This window comes from Hippocampus comes, unplaced genomic scaffold, assembly GCF_001891065.2.
Source record: "Hippocampus comes isolate QL1 unplaced genomic scaffold, H_comes_QL1_v1.1 scaffold227, whole genome shotgun sequence".
NCBI lineage: Eukaryota > Metazoa > Chordata > Actinopteri > Syngnathiformes > Syngnathidae > Hippocampus > Hippocampus comes.
This window is the reverse complement of record NW_017805630.1, coordinates 508,074-520,502: the sequence shown is the minus strand read 5'-3', so window position 1 is coordinate 520,502 and position 12,429 is coordinate 508,074. Positions and strand designations below refer to the sequence as shown.

At 47.9% G+C, this 12,429-nt stretch overlaps 1 protein-coding gene across 1 annotated transcript in view; it reads left to right on the top strand.

Annotated features, from left to right (window-relative positions):
- Positions 1-12,429, top strand: part of adamtsl4 (ADAMTS-like 4) — a 37,290-nt gene that overhangs the window by 9,110 nt on the left and 15,751 nt on the right. The window contains exon 5 of the mRNA XM_019881575.1: positions 12,070-12,172. Coding sequence (XP_019737134.1) covers positions 12,070-12,172 — 103 coding nt within the window. The remainder of the gene's footprint in view (positions 1-12,069; positions 12,173-12,429) is intronic.

The following is a 12,429-nucleotide window of genomic DNA, read 5'->3' as shown; positions in this document are numbered from 1 at the left end:
TGCGCGCGTGTGTGTGTGTGTGTGTGTGTGTGTGTGTGTGTGTGTGTGTGTGTGTGTGTGTCAGGATGAAGCCCAGAATACACACATCTGCTTGGAGGCTTTGCTCATGATGGCACACAGTAACGGGTGGGAGGAGCCTGCTGTGCTGTCCTGTATGGAACCTGGATGGGTTATGGGGGGCGGTTATTGTGAGCGGGGGGTGTTGACTGGCCAGGCAGGTGACGAAAGCCAAGCTGAGCTCGCCGTGGCTGCGGTTTCGCCGAGACAAGAATGCCACGCTTGGGAGCTCCCGCAATTAAAAGTGACATTTAGAGAGGACCAAAACCCTTCGAGGAGGTCCACTGGATGCCTGAATAATGTGCAACTCAACCACTCACAAGTCCAAGGACAAACGTAACCGTTTATCAGGCATGCGAACCATATTTGGTAAGCTGTGAACCATGAAAGTGGTTGAGAGGTGCACATTTTAACTTCTGCTTTTGCTATAATGACAAATTTGCTGACTATTTTTGGGGGGGTGGGGGGGGGGTCGAGGAACACTTGGACGTAAAATAGGCAAAAAAATTTTTTTAGGAAAAAAAAATCATGCTGCTTCCAACCATCCATCCATGCATTGCCATCTGCTTACCTGGGTTGGGTCACGGGGAAGCAATTTAAGCAGAAAAGCCCACACTTCCCTTTCCCCAGCCACTTCATCCTGCTCTTCCGGAGGGGTCCTGAAGTCCTCCCAGGGCAGCCGGTGTGTCCTGGGTCATCCCCGCGGCGACCTGCCGCTGGGACATGCCCAGAACACCTCACCAGGGAGGCGTCATAAGCAGATGCCCGAGCCACCTCATCTCCTGCATGACTGAGGTTCTCACCCTATCCCGTGCACCCTGCTCAGTAAACTCATTTCAGCCGCTTTGTAACCGCTGACCTTTTGTGGAGTGCTTGCTTTATTTTTTTTTCATTGTTGACTCATGGCTTGATGAGCCGATTATCTGATCATGAGGAATGATCATTCCCACTGGCTTGCCAATACTAATTTGCATAATTCTACAGGGAGCTGACGACGGAGTTGATATGAATTGTTGTCATTCTGACTCAAGTTAAAGCTGAACGGTTGCATTTTGAGCATATCTTGTTGGTTTCTCTTCAAAGCCATTGTGGGGGAATTTGGCGCTCAACCGGTAACAGTTGTGTTCCTGTCCCAATACTTATGGAGCGGACTGTGGGTCACAATGGCTTCTCGTTTGTTTCTAAATCATAAAAACAAGCTTTTTTTTCTCTCCAATACTAATCATGAGTCACCTTGGCTGCAACTGTCCTTGAAACACATCCAATGCATTTTTGAAACACAGAACAAAAAAAAAATTGCTCCTCTTCCCGGCAGTGTTACCGATTTGAGCCGCGCGTAGTCTCTGATGTCATTCATCCAATCGCTGCCGGAGCACGTTGCGACCGACACCCATTCGCAACTCAACCGTTGTAAAGCTTTTTCTTGGAAACGCGACGAGAGCGCTTTAACCCTCGGGCTCGCTCTTTAGCAAACTCGTCTTTCGATTTCCGCCGTGATCGATACTTATGCGAAGCGCAAATGCAATCAAGGGGAGGAAAATGATCCTCTCAGATTTGATCCCAGGGACGAAAATAGTGCCACGCACGCATGAAGCCAGTGCAGCCGATAAGTGAAAGTGGGCTCTCCAAACGGTGAGTGGCGCCCGCTCGGCACGCTCGGGCTCTTGACCTCCTCTGGCGATAATTTGCCAGCTGCGCCGCCACCCCCCGGCCCTCCTTGCTCCTCTTGGATAACCCCCATCACCAAATGCGTTTGTTCTCTGGCAGCGGCTCTAATCGCTGTCCTGTGACGCCTGAGCTTCGCCCAGCATATTTGGGACCGCCTTAGCCTCGGCACAAGTGTCGTTTGTTCCGGCCTGGCTGGTTCACATTTGAGCTGGGGTACGCGTGCTTTGCAGCTCAGTAGATCCCACAAGTAGAACCCTGAACTCACCTCAACTCCCGGAGTTGAAGGAAGGAAGGAATATCTTGGAGATGGCAGAGGGAAAATTTGGTGTCAGAAAGTCCATCCTAACTTTGGGCCCTGTGTGAGGCGTACCTAAAGTGGGGCGGGGTGGGGGGGACACAAATGATTTGAGGATTGGTGCCCACTTCGCGGTGTTGATGTGCTTCCACCACGTCGAGACCTTTGTGTGCAATGAGTGCACCGCACATAAAGGGAATGAAAGGAGCTGCTTTGATTGGCCAAGTCTGTTCTGACCACTCCCACAATGGCGTGGACCTCCCTCTGACAGATATGCCGGCCTGTCGGCATCTTCAAAATGATCAAAATTGCATGACTCAGCGCAGAATGATCCCACGCGCCCTGCTTGTTTTAACAGCGGTCACAAAAATTAGAGCCCATTGCCTTCCATTGCTTTTCCCTTTTTCAGTTTTCAAAAAATGTTTTTGAACAAAACTAAAATGGCCCCTTGTGACGAACTTTGGAGGCCGGCATGAGTCGCCCCTTCCCATATATGTGAGAACTCTAGCAACTTAAATATTGTAACATGCTGTTAGCAAGTTAGCTATGCCGTCATTCCGCTTCTTCCCGTCAGATAGTCCATTTGTGGGACCTCTTTAGAGTGCCTCGTTGTTAGCTTGGGTGTGTTATGGAGAGAAGGTGGTAGAGTGATTTATTTACTTTTCAGGGGAGGAAAAGTAATTCAGTCGTCAGAAATATAAATTCTTAAGTACAGACAGCTGAAAAAATTGACTTGAGTACAGTAAACGATCGTGAATATTGTTTCTTACCGCTTGTGCCCATTGCTCAGAGTCGCATCTTGCCCAGCATATTGTGCCTGCGCACGTGCACGTGTGCGTCTTGGTGAGTGAAGGCGAGCGTCTGTACCACTGATTATTTCTGTGTGTCATAACACAGCCCAACTGGCGGTGGGTTTTTTTTTCAAGACATTTGAAAAGGAAAGAAACGAAAGAACATCTGAAAAACATTTGGAGAATGTGATTTGAAAAAAATGCTTTAAAAGAATCACTGGTGTGAAAAGGAAGATCATCGTTTGTATTGTCGATTGAAAAGCGTTGACTTGACTTCTGCTGCGTTCACTTATTCCGTCTGCCCGCAGCACAACACCTAAATGCTGCTTCACCGTGTTTGCTTTGAACTCTGGTTCTCCACGAATGGACCCGAGTCTGCAGACCTCATAACCCTATTTAGTTTGTATTCAATCAACATTTGTCTTTCTCGTGGAAAACGAAACATGCTCTTTGCAAAACCACAAATTAATGTCGCGGCAAGGAAATCTGCCGTTATGAGATTGTTTGACATCAATTGAAGCATTTTTTGACGGGTTCCAGATGTTTGCAATCACAACCTTTTGCCTTGCAACCAGAACCCTCCGAACTTGAATTGAAGATGCCTGCATTTTGGTGGGGTGGGGGTCCCAAAGGAATCTCACGTGGCCGTGTGCAAACTCGTGAAAAATCCTTGAAAGGATATTTGAAAGGATCTTTGACGTTTGGTTGAAAATGTTGCGTTGAAAATATGTCTTCCGTGGAGATGGGAAAAGGTGTGCGAGCTGAGCCGCGCGCTCTTTGTGGACAGCGCGTGCAGGACGGATCCGCGCCCCGAGTACGACGTGGACACGTTGCTTTGTGGGGAAGTTAAAACGGCGGGAGAGAGAGAGAGCGGGTCAGTCGCAACGGAATGCGAGTGTGCGCCAGAAGAAAGGGAGAATTCATGGAAAAGTGCGTGTGAGACGGACCTGTGCGTGAGTGTGTGAGTGAGTGAGTGTGGTGCGTAGGACCTCCTGTCAGAAGCGCGGGGGGAAGGAAAAGGTGGAATTTGAGAAGCAGCCCGCTGAAGAAGAAGAAGAAATCAGCAGCAGCAGACATGTCGTTTCAACACTCCGGGTCCTCGTAAAAGGCCGAAGATTCCACTAGACAACCGTGTGCTCGACGCTCCTCGCAGAGCAAATACGTTTCACGCAGTCGGCAACCTGCGGCGCGCCTTTCAACGCGCCTTCACGCCGACCTAACGAGCTAAGAACGCGCTCACCTTGGCCTCCATCTCCTGATGATGTCATGACTGGGGCGTTGCCACACAGGAAACGCATTATTCGGCGGGTGTGTGCACAAGTGAGCGACGGAACAATCCGCAATGGGTTGAAGCACACACACACACACACACACACACACACACACACACACACACACACGTGCAACAGCCGTGCACGCGTTGTCATTCTGAGCTTTGTCGATTTAACAAGCGTATGCGCCTCTGATCGCGAGCTCCCGTGTGGCGTGAGTGAGGGCGGCCCGCTTCCCTTTTCAAGTCTTTCTTTCAACGTTTTATCAGCAGCCGTTTTCTTTTTCGATTTATTAGCGCTCCGGCGGAGTAAAAAGAAAAGTTCTGGCCAACATGTGTTTTCATTGAAAAGTGAAACAATGTTACAAAAGGGGCATGATGCCTATAGGCCTTTTTGTTTTGTTTTGTTGTTTTTTTTGGGGGGGGGTGGGGGGGTTGTTTTGTTCTGTTTCAAGGAAGGAGGTTTAAAAACAACACAGTGATTCTGCGCCTATTTACAGTTCACTATTCACTAATTACGCTAATTATTTTTTGTTTTTTTTTTCCCTTCTATGGAATATGTGACAAGCGCGCGCAGGACCGAAATGCGAGCGCAGCAATACAGTGGCCCAGTTGTTTTTTTTTCTTCCTTCTAGTTGTAGAAGCTACAATGTCAAACGAAAAAAAAAAAAAATCCCAAGACAATTACTCGTCATCTTGCCACGCAAAGTCCACCTAGCTCAATGCTAACAAACAAGGCAGAACGCCTTTTACATGCTAACGGTTGGTATGGGTAGTTGCAATTTGAACACAAACTGTGGAGCAACACATGTCGATGGATAAAATAGCAACACGCACGGGCATATATTCTTTATCCTCCACTGTGACCGCATCACACTGACTCACTTTCAGGAGAAGAAGTCAAAAGTTCGATTCTTCTTTGTTTGCGTCTGCAAGACTGTAGTATGACGCTGCTTCGCGGTGGCCGAGCCAGACACGATGAATCAGATTGCAGCATCACAATGTGACACACAAACTGAGTGCTAACACCGAAATGTTTTTTTTTGTTTATTTGTTTGTTTATTTTGAATTAATGCAATTTCCATTCGTTTCAATTTGAGTGTTTTGGTTGCACGGAAACGAACTTAACTCGTATCTGAAGGGAGGCAATTTAGCAATAGTTTTGGTCAATAAGCTAACAAGCCGTCGACTATGTAAGCTAACAGTAGTGGCTGCGTTCTTTGGAAAGGCTTCTCGTGTCTGCCGAATATACTTCTGGTCTCAGTTGACAGTAGAAGTTCTTGTTTATGTGAACAGTTGGTTCTTTTTGTAAATAATGTGGAGCGAGACATGCTTGAGGTTGCAACCAACTTGTGATACCCAGCTGGACCCCTCTGGGCTGCAAAAAAAGAAATTTCCAACAACTTGTTTGAGGAATTGTAAATAAAAGCGCTTGTATGTGCCAGAAGGAAGCATGACGATGAACATGAAGTCGCTGCTGCAAACGAAACAATGTCAGCTTGTTGTCAGCCAACATCAGGAACATTCCGTCCACCGCCTCTTACGTTTCCCACCTTGCTTTCGCTTATCTCCTTCGTATTATTGTTCTTATCATCCTTTTTGTTGTTGCCAAACACGTCCTTGTGTGTCCTTGTGCCTTTTGGTTTTCTGTGAGCCTCGTATCTGGTTGGCTGCAGGAGGGCAGCTGATATTGTTGATCGATGCTGTTTTTTTTTTTATATCACTTCCGACTTCCTGGAATTTTTTTTGGGGGGGGGCGGGGGTCAAGGTTGAGGTCTGGCTGCTTCCCGCCATCGAATGCTAATCGCGAACAAAAAACAATGCATCTGTGCACACACCCACATCCAGAGTACAAAAATTCATTAAAAAAACTTGACAAGCAAATGTTTCCTGACATGGCCAAACATGGGGAGGGAAAAAAAAAAAAGACCGTTGTCGTGTCCCACCCACACAATGAGTGATTTCATCTTTCAAGGCCACACTGCAATCCAGTTCCAGTTTTTCAGACTCCACAAGCAGTATGTTGTACTGTATCGCTTTTAAACCATAAAACCATAGTGTGATTGTCAAGGAAGAAGCGGGTTGCTCCGAAGTGAGAATAGAGACAGCATGTGGATGTTGCCACGGTCGCGAACAACAGCTGGCACGCCATAGACATCGCTTGCATACGTTTTGACGACAGGCCTTCCTGTGTAGAGTTTGCATGGTCTCCCCGGGCCTGCGTGGGTTTTCTCCGGGTACTCCGCTTTCCTCCCCACATTCCAAAAACATACATGGCAGGCTGATTGAACACTCCAAGTTGTCCCTAGGTTTGAGTGTGAGCTTGGATGGTTGTTGGTCTCTGTGTGCCCTGCGATTGGCTGGCAACTGGTTCAGGGTGTCCCCCCGCCTGCTGCCCGAAGATGGCTGGGATCGGCTCCACCCCCCCGCGATTCTTGTGAGGATAAAGCAGATCGGGAAATGGATAGATAAATGAATGGATGGATGGCTAGGTTTAGTAGATAGATATGATGTGGTATACTTTGGATCATGAGATGGTTTCAGTTTAGCTTCAAGACAAAATGCTCATTTCACACACACACACACACACACACACACACACACACACACACACACACGAACTGTAGGGCTTGACCTTGTTCATATTTCAGTTTTGTGTTGCGAAGGTGGGCCGCGTGCGTGTGCGCCTCACATGGCCGTAATGCTTGAGGAATGACCGTGTCAGTCGCTCTTGTGCTCGACGCATTGAGTTCACATGTCCAGCTGTGCAGGCAAAAACTCACTTGTATGGCGTCAATCTGGATGACGCACCACTGGGACCATCTCACACACACACACACACACACACACACACACACAAAACTTGTACAAAACTTATTAGATGTGGCCGGGTTGGGGTTTGTTTTTCAACCGGGAGTGTTATGTGTGATTAGGACCCGTGTGTGTTTGTATGTGTGTGGTACTGTATTGCTGTGTGTGTGCGGGTGTGTGTGTGTGCGCGCGTGTACTTTTGCACTCCACGTCGAGAAGACACCCTTTGAGCAGCTGCATTGACTTTTCTTGCAGCTGTTCTTTGCTTGCATATGTCCTTCACTCATTCTGTCAGCTCAGGCTGGTGTTTTCTTGACAAAGGTTTCTCCACGGTTCGCCGTCACTCGCCGCGGCGGGCCGCCGCTACCGCCGCCTCCGATGGTGCCAGCAACAACAACAGAAAGCTTTCTCTTGATTTAAACACCCCCAACAAGTTGGCATACGGGAATCAAGTGACCTGTCTTTTCTTTTAGGAAAAACGAGTACCGAAAATGCATTTGAGTTAAAAAAAAAAAAAAAAAAAAACGGACTGCATTGGATCGTTCCATTCAAAAATGTGTCGTCCTAGAATGGTATGGCATGTCATGGATGGAGATACGTGTCGAATGGTCTTTTCTGAGAAAAAAAAAAGCACACACATCGCTTTGAAGTTGCTGATGATTGGATGTCCCTCTGAATTGAATTAAATTGATGAGTTGGAGCTTTGGTGCGCCTTTTGATGTCTTGACTTATGAGAAAAAAATTTCAGTTGTATGGTATCGAATGGAATGGTAATCCCACTGAATGGAACCAAATGGAAGCATTCCACTTGAAAATGGACCATTCTTCAGTCGTATCAAGATCGATAGCTTTATTTCCTAGGGTGTTTTTTGTTTTGTTTTGTTTAGTTTTTTGTTTCCCTCCCTCTCTCTTAGGGAATGGAAAAAAACAGCAAACCCTAACATGATGTAAAGACGTGCAGTGAAATGAGGAAGGGAGTTTTTGGGACGTGAGTTGGCTTTGAGAGCAGCTCACTCCTTGATTATTCCAGCAGGCCAAGTTTGCCTGGTGAAATAAATCCCACTCAAGCAGTTTACGAGCAAAGAAGTTGATTGGTGGCAGCGAGGCAACAATGAGCGATTGTACGAGGGAAGGCGCGTGGAGATGTGAACCTTTTGGACTTTTCAGGTGGGGGGTGGGGTGGATCGGGGTGGTAGGCCTTGACCTCTGGAGGGAAAGGCGACATTCCCGAAGGGGGACCAAAATGAGAGCCCCGGTGTCAAGATTAACAACCTGATCGCTGCCGCGTTTGGCCCATCACAGTCATATATTCTTTATCCATAAAAAAAAAAAAAAAAAAAAAAAAAAAACGACAATATAACAAAATCTGAGTCGAAGAGGATGAAGTAAGTTTCTTCTTCTTGGTTTGCGTCTGCTTGTATTTCATATACTACCACCTGGTGGCCAAGGTGGGCACAACAGAAGGAGCAGCACACTGAACTGGACTGCAGCATTAAAGCATCATGCAGAAACCGTTTAGTTCTCGACATTCTATTCAATGAGGTTACTTTGTAGAGTGCCCCCCCCCCCATTTAAATTTTTTTTAGGGGTGGCTCCGATGTATTCATTACTTTTCTAAGCATTTCAATCGGGAATGCTGAGTTGAGATATGGATGTTGTGTGTTACAAGGGTGGTCACGGAACAAACTGAACTCTTATCTCAAGGCACCACTTACTACATCCAGGAATGTGTCATGCGATGCGAACCAAAAGTGGTCGTCACGGTAACAGTCAGTGTTGACTTTGAGATGAGGCGGTCCCAGCGTGTAAACAAAAGCCGTCTGGTTTGTGTCGCCCGCATGAAAGTTTTCATTTTTTTTTTACAAGATTTGGCACGTGAATGAAGGCGGCCGCGAGCGAAGACGCCAGCGGTTCATTTCGCCCGCGCCTTCTTCTTCCCTGTCCACAATTTCAGACTCCGCCACATCTCGTCTCATAAGTCCTGAGCGCCTCCATTGAAGCATGCAAAGTTTCCCTTGCGTGAGCAAAACGTTCATGATCTTCATGCGGAATTAGCATCCGATGATGAACAACGCAAACGCGGTACAATAACTCAGTTGAGACAGATTTACTCGCAGAAGCACACTCTCATTCTGAAATTCGTAGCCGCAGAATTAAGCTCCTCCCACGGCCATGTCAGTCCCCAGACCTCAAGCCCGTTGAAAACCTGTGGAGGGGGCCAAAGAGGAGAGCAGCCCGCTGGATGATTAGGACTTTTTTTTTGTGGGTCTGGAACATCCCCCCTCGAGATAAGTGCACTCCCAAAAATGTTCAGGATTGTGAGTTTATAAATACGGTCGAGCCCCAAGTACTCGCGCTTCGGTACCCGCAGATTTGCATATTCGTTGAGATCCATCTATCCATCCACTTTATCCTCACAAGGGTCGCGGGGTGTGCCGGAGCCTATCCCGGCCTGCTTTGGGCAGTAGGCAAGGGACACCCTGAACCGGTTGCCAGCCAATCGCAAGGCACACAAAGACGAACAACCATCCACGCTCACACTCACACCGAGTGACATTTCCGAGTGTTCCGTTAACCAGCCGTGCATGTTTTTGGAATGTGGGAGGAAACCGGAGTACCCGGAGAAAACCCACGCGGGCACTAGGAGAACATGCAAACTCCACACAGAAAGGCCGGAGCTGAAATCAAACCCGGTACCTCTGCACTGTGAGGTCGATGCGCTAACTACTGAACCACCGGGCCGCCCTATTCGCTGAGATGTTTAAAAAAAATATCCATTTTTCAATATTTGGGAGAGTTTTTCTGCCACCCTGTCCCATCTCTCCCTTCTCATAGCCTGGAGATGTCACGAGGGAGGGCCCTGCCCGCTCCCACACCCTCCCAGTCCACGCAAATACTCTCCAGATCCCCCGAACGCTTTGTCTCCCCACGTCTGTTCTGGCTCTTCCTTCGCACCCCCCCTCAATTTAGTCCATTACCCCTCACCCCCAACCCTTCATTTTTCCACACTCCCTCTACAGTGCAATCCCAGCATGGATGTACATCTGCTCCATTTCACGCGAAAAGCACCTGCTCGTCCTAACCACACTCAAAACACGCTGCGCTTGCGCGAGGGGGGGCCCCCCCGCCGCCGCGGGTCCGCCGCAGAGGAAGCACACACTTGGAATCGGAGCCCAACGTGTGTTTACATCCCCCGCGAGTATTTACAGCCATTAACCACCGCAAGCAGGCAAGCTTTCAAGACTTCAGGTGCCGCTTGTATACTGACCTTCAACCGCCCACACACACACACACGTACACGCACACACTTGTGTTTCCACTTAACATTTCGGCGCACTCGGGAGCCGCCCACAAATTCGGACTTTGTGCCAGACCGCAAACCGTCCTTGTTGATGTCCGTTGGTGCTCGCACGTCAAGCCTTGCGTTTGTTGCATTTGTGGGGGGGAACACACATGCACTTGTCGCTTTAGCGTTCATAAATTGCGGTCTCGCAGCTCAAGAGCACGCCATGTTCGAACCGCAGACATCGTCCTGGTTTTTATCACATTCCGGCGGTAAGGCTGCAACAATTCATCCGACAACTTCGGTAGGGGAATGCCTTGAGATGTATAAAAATGCCTCAACTTGAGAGTTTTGCGAGACGTGAGCCGTCGTTCGAAAAGGTTTTTTTTTTGGGAGGGGGGGGGTACGGTTTCTGTTGCAGCCCCTGAAATGCAATCCATTCATTTGAACCGCCGAAGCCTCATGTGTGATCGTAATGAACAAAGGCTAAAACCAAGGACATTGTTGGAATTCATTTTAGTTAGTTTTTAAATGCATCCCTGGGACAAGGTTTTTTTTTTTTTTTTTTTTTTTTAATTAAACAAAGAAAAAACAATATCATCGGGAAGTTGAACATAGGTAGTCCAGTGGTTAGCACGTCAAGTTCACAGTGCAGAGGTACCAGGTTCAATTCCAGTTCCGGCCTCCCTGTGTGGAATTTGCATGTTCTCCCCGGGCCTGCGTGGGTTTTCTCCGGGTACTCCGGTTTCCTCCCACATTCCAAAAACATGCATAGCAGGCTGTTTGAACACTCGAAATTGTCCCTAGGTGTGATTGTGAGCGCGAATGGTTCTTGGTCTCTGTGTGCCCTGCGATTGGCTGGCAACCAGTTCAGGGTGTCCCCCGCCTACTGCCCGAAGTCAGCTGGGATAGGCTCCAGCATGCCCTGCGATCCTAATGAGGATAAAGCGGTTGGGGAAATGAATGAAGTTGAACATATGGCTGCCACTATCAACGATTTCAATATTTGGAGTATTCTACTGAAAATATGATCGAATAATCGAGTATTCGCATACATTTGATTTTTTACTACATGTATTTCGCGTTGTTATGAGCAACTAATTTGTTTCCCTTTTTTTAAATATATATATTCTGCAGTTTTCATTTCTTAAATTCACCAATATTTGGAGTATTCTACTGAAAATATGATCGAAGAATCGAGTATTCGCATACATTTGATTTTTTACTTCATGTATTTTGCGTTGTATTTTGCATAGCAGCAAGCGGTGGGAGGGTGGAGGGATGGGGGGGGCAACAAGTATCAACATAAGGGAAAGCAGTGTTGAAATTTTAAGTCCCGATCCAAACATATCAAATGCGAACCACGTTGCAAATCAAACCGTGACTTGTGTTCGACACACAAATAAAATTCTCCACAAGGATTCCGTAAATTCAAATGATCTGCCGCAGTGGGGATTCAATGTTAATATTTCCCCGATAGCGCATCACATGGCAACTCGTGTATCTTGTGCTCGTGTGAGTGCGCCGCGGCGTTTGGCAGTCGAGTGCTTACTTCCCACGACCGCGAAATCGAAGCGCTCATGTCTGCCGTTGAAAGGCAGGTGGAGCGCGCTTGAATGTGGCGAGCGCGCGCACGTGTTGCTGGAGTCGCTCGCTTTTTGCGGTGGCAAACTCAAAGCCAAGATGGATTTATTTGCTTGGCCGCTCGCAGAAAATCTATTCCTTCCATATGGCAGAGTGCTCCCCGGCTGCCAAAATGCCGCGCGCAGACCGAGTGTGTGTGTGTTTGTGCTCCATGGGCCATCCCCCCCCGATTTTCAAAATTGCCTCTCAGAGGACCGAACATTCACAACATGGCCGCGCGCTTGTTTGAAAGCTGTTTGTTGTCTTTCAGGTGTGCGCCGGAGCCCCGCTGGATTCCAGAGCCGAGCAGTGCGCCGCCTTCAACGCCAAAGAGTTCATGGATCGTCTCTACGACTGGGAGCCTTTCACTGAGGGTGAGGACACACCAAGCAGGCGTCTCCCGACGACCGGTCTTGAGCTACTGCCAAGTAATAAAGTTACTATTGAGTTTTACTCCGCACATTCAAAACAGATACGCTCCACTCCTTACTTTTTCAAAATTAGTTAGCACCCAAACTATGTCCCGGGGCCATTTTTGGGGAGGGGCACCAGGCCGCACAGATTGATTGAAGAAAAAGAAAAAACATGCGAGCAGAGCGTAATATGGAATATGCATTATTCCCCCCCCCCC